General features: G+C 40.0%; 1 protein-coding gene across 2 annotated transcripts in view; it reads left to right on the top strand.

The window, feature by feature from the left end:
* Positions 1-4906: 4906 nt before the first annotated feature.
* slc38a9 (solute carrier family 38 member 9) overlaps positions 4907-21873 on the top strand; it is a 25101-nt gene continuing 8134 nt past the window's right edge. The window contains exons 1-13 of one of the 2 annotated variants that reach the window (XM_085464487.1): positions 4907-4987; positions 5156-5227; positions 7218-7361; positions 8884-9013; positions 11452-11570; positions 11697-11760; positions 11929-12022; positions 16707-16877; positions 17344-17403; positions 17872-18078; positions 18867-18974; positions 20410-20516; positions 20655-20768. In XM_085464487.1, coding sequence (XP_085320613.1) covers positions 7264-7361; positions 8884-9013; positions 11452-11570; positions 11697-11760; positions 11929-12022; positions 16707-16877; positions 17344-17403; positions 17872-18078; positions 18867-18974; positions 20410-20516; positions 20655-20768 — 1272 coding nt within the window. In that variant the 5' untranslated portion in view covers positions 4907-4987; positions 5156-5227; positions 7218-7263. Of the gene's footprint in view, positions 5228-7217; positions 7362-8883; positions 9014-11451; positions 11571-11696; positions 11761-11928; positions 12023-16706; positions 16878-17343; positions 17404-17871; positions 18079-18866; positions 18975-20409; positions 20517-20654; positions 20769-21873 lie in introns of both variants that reach the window. The other variant, XM_085464488.1, reaches the window with a different exon arrangement.

Below are 21873 nucleotides of genomic sequence, written 5' to 3'. Positions count from 1 at the left end.
ATGTTTTTAGAGTGTATGCATGTCCATGGTTGGGTCCCAGTATAATAAGAAAATTATAAGAAATATGGTGCTACGTTATATTATATAAAGGTGCTTCTATGGACCCCCAGCTGAATGCATGCAAAGGTGAAGTATAAAAAGTAGATAAAAGAAAATTGATGTCCTATTGCTGTTCTCAAATAGTGCTGCTTCCCAAAGATGTCAGAAATTTGGAAAAATCCAACTTTCTACTTTTAAAATGCAACAGCCCTACAAAACACAATCCAATCTCATGTTTACATACAGAAATGTGACAGCTATTCAATGTTCTCTGCAAACATGAGCACACAGTGTTATTTCCACTCCTCCAAACCCATAGAGTGAATTAGAGATAATTAGGGTGTGGCATTTTAACTTTGACAGAGAAAGTTTCAATGTTGCCCATGTTCTTCCCTATTGTTTTTCCTCCAAACTTAATCACCAGAATACCTGGAGTGTAGGAAAATTTCAACTTTTTAATGCATAGTATTTCTGAAATGTGATGTATGTGCATCACCTGCATCAGGAACACATATCTTAGGTTATCATAAATGGTGCAGTTTAACTGTAAATAATAAAATCACCCTCGAGCCCTTGGATAAACCAGAACCAGAGTCAGTCTGATGAAGGGGTTGTTATCCAAGAGTATCTTGAACTTAGAGGCACTCCATTGTTAGATGGTCTATGTTTTTTTTCCTCTTTCTTTTTGTTTTGTTTCTGTTTTTTAAACAAAAAAACAGTCATGTCTATTTACAGTTACGCTGCCCTTGTGACAAAGTCTAAAAGATCTACAGACAGACAATCTAACATAATTTTGTAGTCTTATTTCTTCCAGTGTTTATTTATTGAATAATTTATCATGTAGCAGTTTTTGGACAGCAAACATCAATATAGTCTTTGACAGGTCAAAGTTGTTTGAGTTTGGAAACCTTTGTGTTGATTGTTGCTGGCAAGGAATTTGGAAAATTAAAAGGTTGTACTGATTATTGTTGTTGTTGTTGTTGTTTTTTTCCAATAAAAGATTTTACAGGATTATTAATGGTTTCAGTTTCTATTTTAAGAATCAATCCAGCACTATACCACACTGTTATAAAAAGTTTACAGTAAATTTATATTTGATCATATCTTCCCAACTTATTAAAGGCCATGCGATATTTCATACTGCTACATACTGTAATGCTGTGCATTTCACATTACACACTGTTGCAACAATCCAACGTGAACATGCAGTAGAAACATCAGCTTGCAGATTCTCCTTAGAAAACACAATCAATAGTGTGTTTTCTTTGGAGCACACACACTCTTGATAATATTGCTTCACATCAGTTGCTTCAGTGTCACATGAAATCTTGCAAATCTGCAAAAAATAGTATAGATCCCAGTAGGAGACCAAAAATGCAATCTTTGTGCTTTTTGAGAAGAGTTTGTTTTCATGAGAAAAATGTTTGCATCAAATATTTTGCACACAGAGGTTTATTTATCACTGTCAAACAAGGTTTAAATGTTTCAGTGTTTAAGAATATGACTGGAAATGGGAGTAATTTCAGCTTAAAACCAAGACTCAGTGCCACATTGACAGATAAGAATCTATAAAGTATCATGGTGTTTTTAAGTCTGTGTCAGAAGGCTGAAAAGACCAAAATACAACTCTGGGCTCAGATGCAGACTCGAAACAACTCTAGTTGATGCAAAAACTTTGAGCCATTTAGCTTTCAGAAACCAGCTTACCAATAGAGAGAGCAGCATTAATTTTGATGATATGGCAGTTATATTTGTAGTATGAAAGGTTGGAAGAGGAGATTGCTTACTTGTGAGCAGAGGCAAGCAATTTGTAGGAGGAGGTAGCCAAGTAGCTTCTCTCCTCCTGTTTTCTACTCAAAACCCCATCCCCTTAGATACGGTGTCTTCCAGACAACAAAAAACAACAACAACACTAAAATCAGCAAAAAATATGATTTAAACATAAAAAACAAAGAAAAAAATAATATAGTATTTGCAATTGCACTAAAGAGTAAAACAGTGAAATGTGGATTATTAATCATTAGGTCTCTTCTAAGTCCCCATTAATACATAAATTAATAATTTCTCAACAAATTGATTTACTTTGCCTTACAGAAACCAGGTTGAAGCACGAGGATTATGTTAGTTTAAATAAATCAACACCCCTGATTTATAGTAATTGTCAGAATCACAGACTGAGAAGGGGGTGTGACAGCAATCTTCCACTCCAGGTTATTATGCAACTAAAGCCTCACCCATCCTAACTGGAAAACTCAAAACATAATTATATAGTAACATATTTTCTCACCTGAGTATTTTTCCAGCTCAAATGAAGATCTTCCAAATTACTGCAACAACATTTCTTCTCCGGCTTGCTGTTATCTGCTTTTAACGTGTGCATTTGTGAGTTGTACATGTGTGACAAGCATCTTTCATTTGTTTCCTTCTTTTTCCGAGAAGCCATAGCGTCCAAAGTCATATGCAGTGAGGATGTAACACTGTTAACAAGATAATGGACCTATGTGGGATTAAAGTTTAGCTAGCTGCTCTGCATTGGATGAAGGAATCCCTTCCTAAAGCATAGTTACAGACCTGGTTCAGTCCAGTGTTCATTGTTGCTTAAGGATTTATTCTAAAATAAAATGAGTAGTCAGACAAAATACTGTTAAATGTTCAGTCTCTATTCTATATGGTAAAGGTACTGGTCACTCCCAGTGAAAATCATAGCATTTTCAGCTCTGCCACCTCCAGCTTGGGCTCCTTTCTTGTCGTTAGTGCCCCTGTCTTCAAACTATACATCATATCAGGTCTCACTATCATCTTGTAAACATTCCCTTTCATTTTTGCTGCTAACTCTTAACCTTCTGTCACAAATTAGACTTCAGCATTTGTCTCTGTCCACTCCACTACAATATACTCTTCATGACTTCTTTTGTCTGTTGCTTTGGATGGTTGACCCACGCTATTTAAACTGATTCAGGTGTGTCGACCCAGGGTGAGATCTAAAACCTGCAGGACACCGGCCCTTGAGGCCTGGAGTTGGCCAAGCCTGCTCTAGATTCTACTGTCTGCTGCCCCCCTACTGGACAGCTCCGTACCTCCAAAAATGAGATGCTATACCTGTGGTATGTCATCTGGGCTAACCACCTTTCCAGCTGCTCTTATTTCAACCTTAATCCTTGGCACTTTTTTTAACATTCAGTTCTACTTCCTAGGTCTAATTATTGGTGATTTGTTTTATATGTCCTCCCACCTGTTGTCTGTTGCCTTGTTATCCTCCGTGTTTATATTGTCAACTCTGCCCCTTGTCCTTTTTTTTGTCCTGCCTCATGATCGTGTCTTCTGTCTCAGTTTTCTTCCTTTAACATTTGTCATTTTTGGTTTATCTGTTCCTCTCTGGGGCTGTAACCAGGAAGCAGATTCCACATTGAATTGATTGAACTTACTCTGATCAGCTGTTCTGGAACAGAAAACAGTGATGGGTACAGGATGCTCATGGAGTGTGTGGCGCATTGCCTTTATTGTGTTGAGACTGTGTTGACATGTTGATTAATGGCTCATTTATTCCGATTTTTTCATACCCAATACAATTAATATACAGTATGTCAAATGATGTAAAATGCAGAATTTACAAAAAACATGTTTGCAAAGAAGTATAACTAAAAAAGTAAGAGAAAATCAAAGTGCAAGTTTTGTTTCTAGGAAATAAGTGCTTGTGACATTGGGCATACTTGTGTATGTGAGGGGAAAATGCAGGGTTAAATTACCCCAGACTGGAGAAAATGTCCCCAATTTATCTTTTCATTGTACAGCGGGTGATGGCGAGCTCCTCTCAGCATGAATACAACTATGTTGAAACTTGCACTTCCCAATAAACACAATTCTCACCGCTGTACGACACATCAGCTGAATAGGTCACGTGATTTTTCTTACAGTTACACACCCACCTATACAGGGTTTTGCTCTTTATGCTTGATGCATGCACTCATCACTATGAAGCTTAGCGTTGCCAACCTCAAAGTTAACCAGGAGCGGGTCTACATAGGTTTTCTGAGGGTGGCATGGAAATCAAATGGGGTGGCCATTTGTCATTTTACACATATGCAGGTGTTACAGTCTGTAATATGCATTAGAAAAGTAAAGGCACACACAAGCACGCACGCACACACACACGCACACACACACACACACACGCACACACACACATATACCAATAAAGCCACCTCTTAGTTTACCTTCTCTGTTTCCAAGTCTTGCATGTGGGTCCTACTCCACCTGCCACACAGAGAGCCTTGACAGCTTTCCACTATCCCGCCTTCTCTATCTTCTTATTCTTAATCATTCTAACCTGATGCACAGCCTTTCCATCTCCATTGCTCTTTCTAGTAAATCTGTAAAAGTCCTTTTCCATTTACCATGTAGTTTCCTGGGGCAGTGTCAAAATGAGACATTTTCCTGGCCTCAGACCAATCTGACCAAAATCAAGTGCTAAATTTCAAGTTCTGTTGCGACAGCAATTATTTGCAGTCACTGGCCATTAACTTCTAAAGAGTTGTCATGCTCAAACCTTAAATGGCCCAGTTCTCATAGACAATAACTGGAAGCAATACAGACTGAAGCACATGAAAGTTTGAGTTGCTTGATATTATTTATTAAACTGAGAATCAGATTTAATTACTCATTACACCTTCACCCAACTGATGGTACCTGAATGCTGGGCATAACCAGGCTTGGCAAACTGTTTGGAAAATTTATAAGCAAACATTAAATGGTTTATGTCGCATCAGAAGTCCAGAAACGTGGTGCACCACGGTAGAAAATATGTGGCGACCCCTAACGGTAGAAGAAGAAGAGGAAGGTGGAGGGCGGCATAGCGTTCGTCCGGCCTAAATACACACGAAGAAGAAGAGGAACAGGAAGAAAACCAACACATCGTCACTAAACCCAGTTGGAAGACTGCTGAGTATTTGTAAATTAAGTTCTTCCTCTACGCCGTTGCTCGGCTCATTAGTCGTGTATAATTATTAATTAATTATTATTTCTTTTCGGAATAATATTTAGCTGATGTCACCGGTGGTATTAGACTTAAAAATGAATAACAACTGTGTTGATATTTGATTTCACTTCAACTTTCGAGGTGAAACAATAGCAGAGACAGCAGAACTGAGATGAGCTGAAGACCCGAGGAGAGGACACTTCACTGCAGACTGTGAGTTCTACAAAGAAGCCTGCAAGCCTAGCATCACATCTTTTTTAAAAAAAGAGATTTTTAGATACGAAACGTTGCCATTCAACTACCAGCCTTTGTTGTACACTCAGCAGGTTCTCTCGTTAAGGTGTTTAAAGTGTCTGAGCTTTACTGTACGTGACTTTGAGTATAAGAATCTTTAAAATTTACGTAAAAAGTACGTATCTGTGTAGAAATATGGTTTCGGTAGGAATTCACTATGGATTATTATATCTCAGTATCGACTTGTTACTTTGTCCAGAGAAATATTTGTGTTGTCACGTGCATGGCGGAACTATGTCTATGAGGTTAAGTCGCTAAAGGCAGAACAAAAAGCTCTTCCTAAGAAAATGTGAAATAAGTGTGGTGATTTAATGTAAAACAGAAATTATACAATTCTAAAAAGCTTGAAAATTGATATTTGGTATGAAAACACATTCCAAAGCTCGTCTTTGGATGTCAGCTGCCTTTTATTCCATTCTTTTAAGACATCCTGCACTGCTTCTGTGAGGTCTGTGCTCTGGGAATACCATCAGATGGCAATATATGTGGTTCCAAGGAGACTTTATGTCCTCTAGAAGTTTATATGAATACTACTTTCTGCTGAGTTTATGAGCTCACTCACTCATTTTGTGTAAAGTAAAAATTAATTGAACCTGAAATTCGGATTCATTAACCCACAAGACCTGTTGTCACTTATTTTTCATGTGGGTTTTGTGTATGTTGGCCTTCCCGTAGGCTTTACTGAATGGCTTCTTGATAATGATCCTTCCACTGGCTCGTCCCTTGAGTTAGGTGCTTTTTTAATGGGATGATTCATAGGACAATGTTAAGTGGCTTAACAAACAACAAAAAGACATTCCTCTGAGAAAGGCCAGGTACTAGTATTGAATTAAAAGTGAGTGAAAATGCAGCCAACACCAGAAGAGAAACTTTGAAAGACTTTCAGAAAGCCTGGAGAGTTATTGCTCAAAGAACATCTGGATCATTGGAAGCAAAATATGAAGAACTGTGGAGTGGCTCAGAAGTTTTATATAGCTGTTGTATGTTGAAGCCTTGAATGGCTTTGAAGCTTCTTCCTCATTTGTCTCTTTATTCAAAAGAGAAATAAGGAAGGAGATGAGTTTCAGGTTTAAAAATTTTGTCAAATGCACAGTACTGAGATACACAACACACAGCAGATTTTAAAAAAAAAGAGCTTTAAAAGCTATGTACATATTTATACTACATCAGTTGTATGTGCAGCAGACAGCAGTTGGTGTTCAAGACAGCTGTGAGAATGCGATTGAGTGTGCAGGAATGTAGATTGAGGTAATCTGAGGTTATAAACTCCTGTCATGTGTTTTGGAGTCTAATGGCATTGAGTTCTTTTGTTTACAGGTCCTAGATTTCACACTTCTATACCTGCAGCCTCAGGGTAGAAGTGTGAACAGATTTTGTCGAGGGTTGTGTGGGTTTTTTGATAGTTGATCCTCTGCAGAGAGGGCAGTGGATTCCTAATGACCTTTACAGCAATCTTCACTCTACAGGCGTTTGCAGTTCATAGCATTGGCAATGCTGTGCTGCAGCAGATTCACGCTCTTGCGGGTACTCGGCTTTCAAAGCTTTAAAATTAACAGACTTTTGACAGCCCAAAGGAAGAGGGGTCCTAATGGGACTAGCAACTGTGTTAAGCCAAGTTACATCCTTGCAGCAACATGAGCCTTGCTTAAAACCGTTTTTTTTTGACAGTTGTGAAAATGACGTTTGCCAAATGAACTATCAATAGTTATTTTTTGCACTGGATTACTTTAATACGGGTTAATTTTTACAAAATGGTGAAGTAAGCACATCTGGAATATAAACCCACACATTCAAAAATTACCTTGAAAAATGTTGATCTGCACACAATTAAACAAACAATTGTACTAAACAATATCTTATGTTTGCTGTGGTTGTATGTGTTTAGATTTTGTAACATGTATGCTTCCAGTTAGGTGACACCTGTTGAGAAGCTAGAGCTGCAAGTCAGTAGAATCATGGAGGATGACTCCAGGCCTTTGCTGAGTTCAGAGCAGACTGGAGAGGACTACTTGCAAAGAGACTCCACAAATTCGCTAGACTTGAGAACTAAAAGGTAAATGCTGTGCTAATCAGTACAAAGTATGAATCAGTTTCTCTCCTGCCTGTCACATGCCATAGGTTCATGTTGTTCATTTCATTGCTAGATAATAAACAAGGTGCTTTATTACCTTGACTTCTTGGAATTCACTTAGCAAGCAAATACTAAGATGTTAGTTGTGAGATGTGTGAGTACTTCATTTTCCTAGCACCATTTCCTGTGTTAGTGAGTTTTAATCCAGTTCACACAATGATTAGAACCTCTCAAATCTCAAATATTCATGCTTTAATGCATGAATTTTCTTAGTCAAGCTACAGTGTGTCACAAAAGTGAGTACACCCCTCACATTTTTGTTGAAATTTTATTATGTCTTTTCATGGGACAACATTGGCAATAAGACACTTTGATACAATGTAAATTAGTCAGTGTACAGCTTGTATAACAGTGTAAAAATGCTGACACCTAAAAATAACTCAACATACAGCCATTAATGTCTAAACTGCTGGCAACAAAAGGGAGTACACCCCTAAGTGAAAATGTCCAAACTGTCTCCAAAGTGTCAATATTTTGTGTGGCAACCATTATTTTCCAACACTGCCTTAACTCTGGGCATGGAGTTCACTAGAGCTTCACAGGGTCCCACTAGATTCCTCTTGCACTCCTCCATGATGACATCATGGAGCTGGTGGATGCTTGGCCAGCCAAGTGCCTTTACCCTGAGTTTATATAGCAAGGCACTGGTCTTTTTGGAGGTGTGTTTGGGGTTGTTATCATATTGGAACACTGTCCTATGGCCCAGTTTCTGAAGGGAGGGGATCATGCTCTGCTTCAGTATGTCACAGGACATGTTGGCATTCATAGTTACCTCAATTTACTGTAGCCCCCCAGTGCCAGCAGCACTCATGCAGCCCCAAACAATGACATCCCACGTGCACTCAACTTCTTTGGTCGACAATAGCGAGGTTGTTCTGAATGGAACCTGTTCCGTCAAACTACTGTATGGTCTTGACCAGTATGCTGCAGCTCAGTTTCAGGGTGTTGGCAATATTCTTATAGCCTAGGCCATCTTTATGTAGAGTAACAATTCTTTTTTTCAGATCCTCATAGAATTCTTTGCCATGATGTGCCTTGTTAGACTTCCAGTGACCAGTATGAGAGAGTGTGAGTGCACTTAGGGGTGTACTCACTTTTGTTGCCAGAGGTTTATTCAATAATGAAGGTGTCTTGAGTTATTTAGAGAGGACAGCAAGTTTACACTGTTTCAAGCTGTGCACTGACTACTTTACATTGTATCAAAGTGCCATATCTTCAATGTTGTCCCATGAAAAGATATAACAAAATATTTACAAAAATGTGGGGTGTGTATTCACTTTTGTGTGAAACTGTTTATAAGGCCTCATCTGATTGTAACATATTATACTTTAAATAATATAAAAAATGTAAATTGTGCAAATCCTTACTGTATGCAGTGAAATCAAAGAAGTTATGTGTTTTTACGTGACTTGAAAAATGCATGATTTTTATTGACATCTTCCAGGCCTTTCCATGTGGAACGCAAGAACATTATAAATGATGGCCCTCAAGAGACAGTATCTGCGGAGGCTGCTGTACTCAACAGCAGATTACACTACTACAGCAGACTCATGGGGTCTTCTGATCGACAATTGGTAAGTCGAGTTTATTGTCACAACCATGAATGCATCACAACCATAGCTTCTGGGCAAAAAAATTTGCCAAGTGCAAACCACTTAAAAACCCCCAAAACAAAACACAGTAGCAACATAAAGCTTATAACATGTTTTGACCAACAGATTGGTGACAAATTCAATATTATTAAATACAATTTTAAAAGCATTTATTCATTGCATGGCTTTAATCCAAAAAAACTGCATTTTGGCATGAAAGCCTTTAGAAAGCCTTGATTATTCTTTGTTGTAGACACAGGCATGGAGAGCTGGTGACCGCGTGATGTAGTAGGGATTCCTAATTTAAAGTTTTCATGGATGAGTATGTAGTCACAAAAAACTGACTGGCACATAGACACATATAAGAATCCTTGTATTCACTGTCTAACAGAAATTGAAATAAAAACTTCAGGAAGTTAAAGAAAATTCACATAAATGCTAGTGGTTTTCCAACAATGGCAAACGTGTTAATCCAAAATGGTGTTAACACATTTGCCCAAAACATTTATGAAATTAACTTGAAATAACTTGTGTAATTTTAATACTAGCTATTAGTTCCTCCATACAGCCCTAATTTTGAGCACTGTCACCGTGGAAGAGATTACTCCTATCTGCATAAAATTATAGATTACCTTTAGCATCTAGCTGTACAAAAGGGCACTGAGTGTAAGCAAAGTTGTTTTTCTTTGGAAGACACAGGTAATGCCATATACTGTGTTACGCTTCTAAAAGAGCTCAGTAAATATGTTTTCATTGTACTTAGCGGTCTGATTTTTTTTCTAGCAAGTAACAGTATTTTGTAGCTGAAATATCCATCCATTTATCAATCTTATACAAATTAGGGCCACAGGGCACTGAAGCTTATCCCAGCTGCCATAAGAGACAGGGTATATATACTCTGGACAGGTCACCAGTTAATAAAATGTTTTTTGAAGGCACTAGATAATCAACCTTTTGGGGTTTAATTTATGCTCATCTGGACGTAGCGTATTCAGTGGGAGAAAGGTTTCGTCACTCATCCAAGTGACTTCTTTGGTCTAAGCTGACTGCAGGTTTCCCCAACCTTATAAACAGTGTATTTGCACAATAACTTAAACCAGCCCATTTAATGAACAATATGGTGTGAGGTCAGTTCCTTGATAGTTAATATGCAAATTGTCATGACCACTGATCAAAGACCACTGATCAATTGCCATGAGTACCATTCACAGAGTTGGAGAATGGCTGCAATCACAGTATTGTAAATGGTACTCATGACCATTGATCAGTCGTCTTTGATCAATGGTCTTTGATCAGTGATCGATCTCAGGCTATATAAATTGGTATTATGGACTGTAATAATTTATATTACTTGAAAGAAGTCCTAAGTTTAAGCTGATAACCTTAACTAATGCTTTTAAAGTTCCAAATTTTTGGAAGGAAGCCATGATAGATCAATAGGGCATGTAACATGTCAGAATGTATTGGAAAATCCAGTTGGCTAAATCCACAAAAAGCTGCCTCAGAGCCATAGAGGCAGTACAGGTCAATTGATCACATAGCCTGTCCAAAAAGAAAACAGATCTGTAAAAACTACCAGAGTTCAGAGTACAAAGCTACTTGTTCATTTTGAGGTGAGTCATTTTTCCTGCTGCACTGCTACATCAGATCTTGGGATTCTCCCACCTGCCAAGATCCACTTTAAGCCCTGGTTGTCCCATGCAGTGCACCTGTGTCAAAGCATCTGTATTGTTGTTTCTCTTGTCATCTGTTTTTATTTTTACTTAAAATAATTTTAATTTGCCTTTCTATTGCAATTATGTTTCCATCCACTGGATATGTTAGCACATAGTTGCTTTTCATTTCATGAATTCTCACAGAAAAAAAAAGTTATTGCTACATGGTTATAACTTCAGATTCTAAGGGGCGATCGTGGCTCAAGAGTTGGGAGTTCATCTTGTAATCGGAAGGTTGCCGGTTCGAGCCCTGGCTTGGACAGTCTCGGTCGTTGTGTCCTTGGGCAAGACACTTCACCCGTTGCCTACTGGTGGTGGTCAGAGGGCCCGGTGGCGCCAGTGTCCGGCAGCCTCGCCTCTGTCAGTGCGCCCCAGGGTGGCTGTGGCTACAATGTAGCTTGCCATCACCAGTGTGTGAATGTGTGTGTGAATGGGTGGATGACTGGATATGTAAAGCGCTTTGGGGTCCTTAGGGACTAGTAAGGCGCTATATAAATACAGGCCATAAGGGGTTATCAGCTACCTCCTAATCTTCTTCTTTTCAAAGTTTTGTAGTAACACTGAATTACAAACTGAAGATCTGAAAATGAAGCAAACCTACCTTAATAGGGGGAATGCTATTAAAGTTATCTTTGTAATTCTAAGACGTCATGACATGCACTTTTCTGAAATCTTTACCTTCACCTCTCCATTTTTCCTCCCTAGAGTCCTCCAGATCACGTGATTCCCCAGCCAGATGAGATCTACATCTATAGTCCACTGGGAACAGCTTTCAAGGTCCCAGGCAGTGATCATACCTCTAAAAACCCCAGTATCATCACCATGTAAGCCCTAGCAGTAGTAAAATGTGAAATCCACTGCACAAAGCATGTGAAAGCTACATGCTTTCTTTGTACTTAACTGGATGCATTTAACTGCTTTGATTTATTTATTTATTTTTCTTGTCCCAGATTTGCTATATGGAACACAATGATGGGCACATCTATACTCAGCATTCCTTGGGGTATAAAGCAGGTGATGTGATTCAGTTTACATACTTGATGTTTTCAGCTCATTCAAAACCACACCTAAAATCACATTAAAAAACAAAACAACAACCTTTGTTTGAGAACTTTGTTCAAATAAAGGTTAGTGTAGAGGCCAAAAGCTCAAAATAAATATACAATTTTGACTTTATTTCAGGCTGGTTTCACCCTTGGAGTCTTCATTGTCATCTTCATAGGCCTGCTGATGCTGTATTGTTGTTATATTGTCCTCAAATCACCAAAGTCAATACGTAAGTAATTTTTACAAACTAGGTTTGGGATTAATAGACCAATACTAACAGCTTTCAAAAAGTTTACAATAGTACCTAGTTCACAATGGCTTGTTTCAGATCTCAAATGCTAGAAAAATATTTTTCATTCCATATTAGTATGCAAAATTAAGGCTAATGGCAAATTCTCAACATACACATTGTATAGGGTTCTTTGTGAGAGAGCAGTTATGTTTTTTGTTGTTAGCATTTCTTTAATATGTTGTCATTCACTTTAGCATAACTGATTAATTATGCTCTTTATAATTTGCAGGCCAGAAAGACAATTATACCCATAAATTTAAAAAATAGAGTACCTGTTTATACTTAAAATTAAATGTTTTTCCCCTCTTATTCTCTGCCCAACACTTTTTTTCAGTGTCTGCATCATAAAGATTTTACAGAATGTTTTGTTCCAGTATCATTCAGAACCTGATCTATAGAGCAATTTATTCCCCAAAATGCATGATGAAAACTAATGTATTTATTGGGATTTATCAGAAGTTGCAGTTTATGAAGACAAGTCTGTCTTCTGCAAAGTGTTACATTTTTGGGTGATCACTGTACAGGAATGTCACTGCTGTATTTATAAGATAAGATAAGATAAGATAACCTTTATTAGTCCCACACGTGGAAAATTTGTTTTGTCACAGCAGGAAGTGGACAGTGCAAAAGTTATGACGCAAAAATTAGAATACAATAAGAATAAATACAGTACACAGCTGTACAGAATAGAATAAAATAATATACTATATACAGTAGAATAAAATAGAATAAAAATATACAATAAGATAAAAATAGAATACGAATGCTATATACAACTGAGTAAAAATACAACGATGCCAGAAAGGATTATTGCACTTAGTGTTATTGCACATGTGTGGATGTGTGTGTTTGTTCAGTTAAAGTCTTTGTTGTGGAGTCTGACAGCAGTGGGGAGGAAAGACCTGCGAAATCTCTCCGTCCCACACCGTGGGTGCCGCAGTCTCCCACTGAAGGAGCTGCTCAGTGCTGTCACAGTCTGCTGCATGGGGTGGGAGACGTTGTCCAACAGGGATGACAGCTTAGCCGCCATTCTCCTGTCACTCACCACCTCCACTGGGTCCAGAGGGCATCCTAGAACAGAGCTGGCCCTTCGGATCACCCTGTTCAGTCTCTTCCTGTCCCCAGCAGAGATGCTGCCGCCCCAGCAGACCACACCATAAAAGATAGCAGAAGCCACCACAGAGTCATAGAAGGTCTTCAGGAGTGGGCCCTCCACCCCAAACGACCTGAGTCTCCGCAGCAGGTACAACCTGCTCTGCCCTTTCCTGTAGAGGGCGTCTGAGTTATGAGTCCAGTCCAGTCTGTTGTTCAGATGAACACCAAGGTACCTGTAGCTGTCCACAGCCTCAATGTCCATACCCTGGATGTTCAGTGGTTGCAGTGGAGAATGCTTGTGCCTGCGGAAGTCTACCACCAGCTCCTTGGTTTTACTGGCGTTGATCTGGAGGTAGTTCAGCTGGCACCAGTCCACAAAGTCTTGAGTCAGTCCTCTGTACTCCTTGTCGTCCCCATCAGTGATGAGGCCGACTATTGCAGAGTCATCAGAGAACTTCTGCAGGAAGCACTGGGTGGAATTGTGGGAGAAGTCTGCAGTGTAGATGGTGAAGAGGAACGGAGCCAGAACCGTTCCCTGTGGGGCCCCCGTACTGCAGACGACCCTGTCCGACATACAGCCCTGAGTCCTCACATACTGTGGTCGGTCGGTGAGGTAGTCCAGGATCCAGGTAGTGAGGTGATGGTCCACTCCAGAGTTCACCAGCTTGTCCTTTAGAACCGAGGGAAGAATGGTGTTGAAGGCACTGGAGAAATCAAAGAACATGATTCTCACAGTGCTTCCAGCGGTCTCCAGGTGAGCGAGGGAACGATGTAGGAGGTGAATGACGGCATCATCCGCTCCAATGCCAGGCTGGTAGGCAAACTGAAGTGGGTCCAGTGATGAGCTTGTTAGGCGCCGAAGCTGAGCCAGGACCAACCGCTCCAGGGTCTTCATCAGGTGGGATGTCAGAGCCACCGGCCTGTAGCTGTTGAGGTCCTTGGGGCGTGAAGTCTTTGGCACTGGTACAACACAGGAGGTTTTCCAGAGCTGTGGGACTCTTCCCAACCTCAGGCTCAGGTTGAAGAGGTGCTCCATCACCCCACACAGTTGGTCCGCGCAGGACCTGACGACCCTCGAGCTGATGCCATCTGGGCCCGCTGCCTTCTTGCCATTAATCCTCCTCAGTTCCCTCCTAACCTGGGTGGTTGAGAGAGACAGGCTGGAGCCTTGTGTTGAGTGTGTATTGGATGCTGTTGTTGGGGGTGGGGAGGAGTGAGCAGGGTGAATAGAGGAGGTGTGAAGTGTCTGAGGTGGAACAGCAGCAGTGGGGGTGGGTGAGTCTGCAGCCGATGTTGCAGACTGCCTCATGGCTGAATCAAATCTGTTGAAGAAATGATTCAGTTCATTTGCCCATCTCACATCCCTCCCAGGCAGAGAGTTCTGCTGTTTGTGGCCTGAGATGGTTCTGAGGCCTCTCCAGACTTCACCAACGTTGTTTTGCTGAAGCTGGTTCTCCATCTTCTGCCTGTAGCTGTCCTTCCCATTCCTTATCAGTCCCCTCAACTCTCTCTGCACCCTTTTCAACTCCTCTTTGTCTTTGGATTTGAAGGCCCTCCTCTTCTGCTTGAGGACAGCTTTAATTTCTGGGGTAATCCAAGGTTTGTTGTTGGAGAAACACCGTACAGTCCTGGTAGGTACGGTGTTATCCACACAGAAATTAATATAGTCAGTAATGCATGTAGTAAGGCTGTCGATGTCCTCTCCATGGTCGTCACAGATCACCTCCCACACAGTCGACTCAAAACAGTCCTTAAGAGCCTCCTCGCTCTCCTCTGACCATCTCTGCACTGTGCGGGTGGCTGGTGGCACCCTGCGCACTAAGGGCTCATACACAGGGACAAGGTGCACCAGGTTGTGGTCAGATTTGCCCAGTGGAGGGAGAGGTGATGAACTGTATGCCTCTTCAGCATTGGCATACAGTAAGTCCAGTGTTTTATTGTCTCTGGTTGAGCAGGTCACATACTGGGTGAAGGTGGGCAGTGTGGAGTCCAAAGAGGCATGATTGAAGTCCCCTGATATTATGAGAAGGGCTCTCGGAGATTGTGTTTGCAGTCTGCTGACCACTGAGTGGAGAGTGTCACAGGCTGCATCCGCGTTGGCCGAGGGGGGGACATACGCTGTTATTGCGATAACATGCGAGAATTCCCGGGGCAGATAGTACGGACGCATGCTAACGGCTAACAGCTCAGTGATGTGCCCAGGGTTACACCATCTGTCGTTCACAAAAACTGCCAGTCCCCCTCCTTTCCTCTTACCGCTGTCTCTCGTCCTGTCCGCTCGCAGCATCTGAAATCCCGGTAGTGTCACGCTTGTGTCCGGAGTTAGCGGTGTTAGCCACGACTCCGTTAGCATCATGATGCTACATTGCCGGTACTCCCTCTGTGACCAGGTTAGCGACGTGAGTTCATCCATCTTATTGGGCAAAGATCTTACGTTTCCAATGATTACAGAAGGAAGAGATGGTCGATAACGTCTCCTTCTCGGGCGACGGCGCTCCTTCCCAGCACGACACCCCCGTCTTTTCCTCCTCAGCTCGCTGGGAATGTCGGGTCTGTCCGCCGGCAGTACCGCTGCGGGACGCAGCGCTAACAGCTGATCCTTACTGTAAACAAAGGATCCCTGCTCTGGGTCCCCAAACACGCGTGAAAAAAGTAGAAATAAACTAAGAAAAACGACCAGAACTAGCACAAAACGGTAGAACATGGTTGCAGAGTCTAATTACTGATACGTTAGTTATAAAAAATTACGAGAAGAAAAGATAAGAAAGAAAGAAACTCAGAATGAGCAGAGCTGCTGTAACAGGCTGCCGCACACGGGGGGCGCCGGAAGCTCTGTTTAATATCAGTCAGAGCCTGATCTATGGAGTATTCCTTACTACTGTAGTTTAAAAGCTTTTACACTCCGTGACCTGAAGACAGCAGCAACAGCTTTCATCTTACCTACTTATAATGTTTCAAACCTTTACTGAAGTCTGCTCTTAGCAGGTGGACATGGAATATGCTGACTGTATCAGCGAGTCAAAGAAATTCCATCAATTTAACTTGAAAAGCTCTTTGCTTGCTTTGTACATATATCTAGGATATTTCCTCCTGAGTGAAATTGATAACTAGATGAAATGAGAGATTAAAAAAAAAAAGTGTATTTGTATAAATATGAGTTAACTACTTGTTACATGCGAATATGCAGTGTTGTTAATACATCTAAACACTTGCTTTTAGATCATGGTTGCACCGGTATATTTTTGGCATAGTTACAAGAAGTTATTGTTAAGACAGAAGGTACAGAGCAAATGAATTCAGCCTAAATAAAATGGTGAAGCTTAACACTGAACTTATCGAACATTATTCCTGAATCAAAAAAACAATTTATGCTGCTGCATTTACTAAATGACTTTGCAAAAGAATGTTAGCTCATAAAGTTCACGTTTGTCACCACTGTGTACTATGGAAAAGCTTTTGTGATATATTAATGTCATATTTGGGAACCAAGTATTTACCTCTGTAATTATTCTTTGTGCTCTCCTAGCCTGTGTGGACACATCAGACTGGGAATTCCCTGATGTCTGTCAGTACTATTTTGGAAAAGTTGGTCAGTGGTCCAGCTTGATGTTCTCAATGGTGTCACTTGTTGGAGCTATGGTAGTCTACTGGGTACTCATGTCCAACTTCCTCTTCAACACTGGGCAGTTTATTTACAGTAAGAAACAATGGTTTTATCTGCAAAAGAGTGGAATTATGTCATTCTATACTATTGTTTGACATGTTAATCCTTGTTTATGTTACCATATGTGCAGCACAGTGACTTCAGAAACATTTTAAGCAAAAACAAAACTCACAGCTCTGCAAGCTTTAATTAACTTTAATTAATATGACACATAGTGGGCCTGATGTTTGTAATAACTTTTTTTTTCGCTGAGGTTAAGCCATTGGATGATCTAAAAGATATTGTTACATTATTTTTCAATTTCTGTTTAAATACACAGAAGTTACCACTCAAGGCAAGAAACACTGAGAAGATCTCTGAAATTTGCACAGAAGACATTTGCATTACACAAAGACATTGTGCAGAAAGATGTAAATTCATTATTTGCTTTATCAAGCTTTTGGCTTTTGCAAGAAGGCTCGTTTCTCTTAACCGATGGCTTCCTCTTCTCTGTCCATAGACCATGTTCACAATATCAATGTGTCAGATTCAGAGTTGGAAACCAATGGCTCAGAAAAAGGTAAGTCACTTGCTGTATGCAAAGTTTCAGCTTTATCATATACCTTTCAAAAAAGGTTATAAATTCCAAGTAAATAATTCACATCCAGGGAATCACAAAGTTACTGCTTTGTAAAGAGGACATAGACCACCTGCATACTAAATATTGTAAAAGTTAAAGCTTTTTGGCCCATATTTCCAGTCTGTTTTCAGATTTTTATTAAAGTTAGAATTAGTTTTAGAATAAAAGTCTGGGAATGTCTGATGGTTAAATCTAGAGGCAAAATGTTTGAAATGAAATAATATTAGTGAACCTCCTCACAAAGACCACCAAACAGACAGCGGTTAGGCAAAAAGCAAAAGGAGACTGGAAAAGCATGTGACTGAAAACAAAGATGTACTTTATGCCTTTGATCTGGTGCATTTTATAATTTTGTGTTACCCAGTTAATTAACAGTGTTTGCTGATATTCTGTTAATTTGTTCACCAGTCATCTGCCCTTACCCAAATACTAACCCTGGAGGGAACAACACCATCAGCACCCTTTTCCTCAGTGACAATGGAAATATGTCCGATGTGAACCCTTTTGAACGCTACTGGAGTAAAACCAACACTGTCCCCTTCTATCTCATCATTCTGCTTCTTCCACTGCTCTGCTTCCGCTCAGCGTCCTTCTTTGCAAGATTCACTTTCCTGGGTAAGACATCAAGAGGTTGACTGGAGCCACAGCGACCCCACCCTGGGTGGGAATGTATCAGGATTATCCAGATGGAAAAAAAAAACGCTTTCAGTTTTTTCAGCATTGTCCACTCATTTATCTTTCAATCCCTGGCTGCTCCAGTCTGCATGCCAAAATATCCTTGAGCAAGATAAGCCCAGGTTGCTCTTCAATGCAGCCATCGAAATGTGAGGATGTGTATGAATGTTAGATAGAAAGTACCGAAGCTTAGAAGAAAACTTCTATGAGTGGGGGAGGCATATTGTAGTATAAAGCACTTTAAGTGCTCGAGTAGAGTATAAAAGCGCTACATAAGAACCGTTCTATTTACCAACGGCAGTCGCATTGTTTTAGATTAGTCAGAAAACTTGGGCTTCGTATATAGAGGGTACTGGAATTTCTTTACAATGCACTGTTGGCATTTGATTAAAAAGGGGCCAGCATAGAAATGTATTCTTTTTGTCACATCATTTTGACTGAAGGCTCGAAAAAATGGCTAGATCCTTTTCTTTGTAGACATGGAGTTAAGACTGGTGTCTTCTCATTAAGAATTTCACATTTGCTCAAAGATGAATGAGTGGTGAAGTGCAATACTGATCATGGTTTTCCTTTATTTAACATTTGTACTTAGTTAAATAAGCATACTCTAATGTAGAGTAGAGATACGTCAATTCATTGTTAACTGTGGGGCTTGATTAATCTGCTTTCTGTGTTGCATCAGCAATTCATCCATTAATGTATTGATGTCATTCATCCATTTTGTACAGGCACCATATCAGTGGTCTACCTGATTGTTTTGGTCACTGTCAAAGCTGTCCGCCTAGGCTTTCACCTGGAATTCCACTGGTTTGACAAAACAGAATTCTATGTTCCAGGTAAAACTGGTGTTAATGCTTCTTTGAGTGTCTTTCAACAGGAATGTAGATGTATATGTAGATATTGGTAATAACCGAAAGAAATGACACCAAAGATGTCCATAAATTGTGTAATAATATGAAATAACACAGGGAAAAAGCACATGAAGAAAGGGAGGTGCAAAAAGTCATGACACCAGCTGAAAATCTAAATATTATATTATTGAGGTGCAAAACGGAGGTCCATTGGCTGTACACCCATGGAGCCATGTAATAAGGCATATTATGACCACTGACAGAGCAAGTGAACATTTTATCTTCAAAGCTGATATGTAAGAAGCAGAAAAAAAGGGAAAATGTAAGGATTTTGACAAGATTTGATGAGGGCCAAATTGTGATGGCTGCATGACTTGGTCAGAGCATCTCCAAAACGGCATCTTTTGTGGAGGTGTTGTTGGTCTGCAGTAATCAGTATTTATCAAAAGTGGCCCAGTGGTGAACGAGTGACAGGATCATGGGCAGCTAAGGTTCACTAGTGCTAAGGGGAGGGATGGCTGGCCCATGTGGTTTGATCCAACAGTTGAGCTACTGTTGCTCTAATTGCTCAATAATGTAATGCTAGTTCTGATAAAAAAGGTGTTAGAATACGCAGTACATTGCAGTTTTCTGCATATGGGCCATATCCTCAGATCAGCCAGAGTGCACATACTGACACCTGTCCACTGCCAAAAGTGCCAAGAATGGGCATGTGAGATTGAGAACTAGGACATGGAGCACTGGTAGGGGGTGCCCTGATCTGAGGAATCATGTTTTTTTTTATGTGGATGGCCGGGTACATGTGCGTTGCTTCATTCTGCCACCAGGATGAACTATGGGCAGGAGGTAAACCAGCAGAGGCAGTGTGATGGTTTGGCTGATGTTCTGCTGGAAAACCTTGGGTCTTGCCATCCATGTGGATGTTACTTTAATACATACCACCTACCTAAGCATTGTAGAACATGCGTACCCTTTCATAAAAACTATATTCCTTGATTGCTGCGGTGCTTTCAGCAGGACAATGTGCGTTGTCACAAAGCTAAAATGTTTCAGGAATGTTTGAGGAGAACAACAAGAAGTTTGAGGTGTTGACTTGGTTTCCAAATTCCCCAGATCTTAATTTATTCAAGTATCTGTGTGATGTGTTGAACAACCAAGTCCGATCCATGAAGGCCCCACATTGTAATTTGCAGCAGTTGAAAAATCTGTTGCTAACATCTTGGTGCTAAATAACACAGCACACTTTCAGGGGTCTTGTGGAGTCCATGCCTTGATGGGTGAGGGCTGTTTTGAAAGCATAAGGCAGATCAACACAATATTAGGCAGATGGTTATGTTATGCCTGATGTGTGTGTGTCTGTGTGTGTTCTCAGTTTCTTTACATTAAAGAATGTATCTATGTTTTAATTATGATCTTTCAGAGTTCAGATTGCTCTTCCCTCAGCTCACTGGTGTTCTCACTCTGGCCTTCTTCATTCACAACTGCATCATCACATTAATGAAGAACAACAAGGACCAAAAGAACAATGTGAGTGTTATTTATCCATGTTCTTCCAAATATTAGTACTCTTCAAATCTGTTTTTTGCTAAGTAAATTTAGATGACACAATTCAGTATCAAAAGCTTTAATTCTGATGCATCTAAGGTAAATTTGGTATGTTTTCAGGTGCGTGACCTGTCTGTGGCTTATCTTTTAGTGGGGCTAACCTACCTTTATGTTGGAGTGTTGATCTTTGCTGCTTTTCCCTCTCCTCCACTTTTTAAAGACTGCATTCAGCCAGTAAGATTTTCACTTTATTGTTATTTTTAAATAATTTTTATGTATGCATTTTTTTTCACCGTATGAAAAATGCTCATATTTTCCCTATACCCATTACCACTTAAAGATGCAAGTAAACCCTTCGATTTAATAACCGATTAAATGTCTTTTGGCAGCAGCAATCTCAGAAAGTGTATTCAGGTAGCTGTGGTTCAGTACAGTGCACTACATTTAGGAAGACTATTCTTCCCTGAAATGAGTCAGTGGAAGCAGATGTTTACCATCTGTGATGTATCTGGGTAAAGGGGCCTGTTATTTTCATTGCACACCATCTACATTGGGTTATCCCTGAGCAGGGCAAAAGATGGATTGTCTTTGTTGGAAGTGAGTTTATCATAGCTTTGCTATAGCACTGAAAGGTGTTGATCTGCTGTGTTGTTAAGTCTTTTGAGATATAGCTGGTAAAGGTAGATCATTTCTACACTAATAAACTGGGCTCAGTGGTTAACATGGTTACTACTGGACAATTTTGAAAATGTAGTCACTGTTAACAATCTATACCCATCCTTTACACCACGTTTTTACCTAAGGCAATGTCACCATGTTTGACTACAGCTGTCACACAGTAGACCTTGAACTACTGTATGACAGCTGTAGTAGTTCAAGGTTGAGAAGTGGTTTGCGTTGCTACGCTGAGCTTACAGAGGCAACAGAGCAGAACAAAATTTCCAGTTGTAGTAACAGTCCATCCATGGGAGGACTCCTTAAATTGCTCCAATATGTATTTAAAATAAACACAGTCAATATGTTAGAAGAGAGGGACCATATGAATTGGTTGTTGTAACTTCTGACTCTAATAAGCTTTTGTTGACATAATTAACTTGCAGGGTTACACACTTTTAATCTACTCTTTGTAAGTGGAATTGTTTTTCAGTATTACCAATTTTTTCATACATTTCAATTTGATTAATGTTAAAAACTAAGCATTCAAAATGATTTTTATGTACATAGATGATTTAAAGAGTAATCCTTCTGTTTGTTTGTTTGTTTGTTTCCGCATACTGTACACTGAAACAGTTTTGATCTTTTGGGGCATGTACATGTAGCTTTAAATGGTCTTCTGTGG

This window comes from Copadichromis virginalis, linkage group LG7 (genome assembly GCF_057382275.1).
Source record: "Copadichromis virginalis isolate Kocher_CV1m ecotype Utaka linkage group LG7, C_Virginalis_male_GT1.1, whole genome shotgun sequence".
Classification (NCBI taxonomy): domain Eukaryota; kingdom Metazoa; phylum Chordata; class Actinopteri; order Cichliformes; family Cichlidae; genus Copadichromis; species Copadichromis virginalis.
The sequence above is the reverse complement of the archived record's forward strand: the minus strand, read 5'-3'. Positions and strand labels throughout refer to the sequence as shown.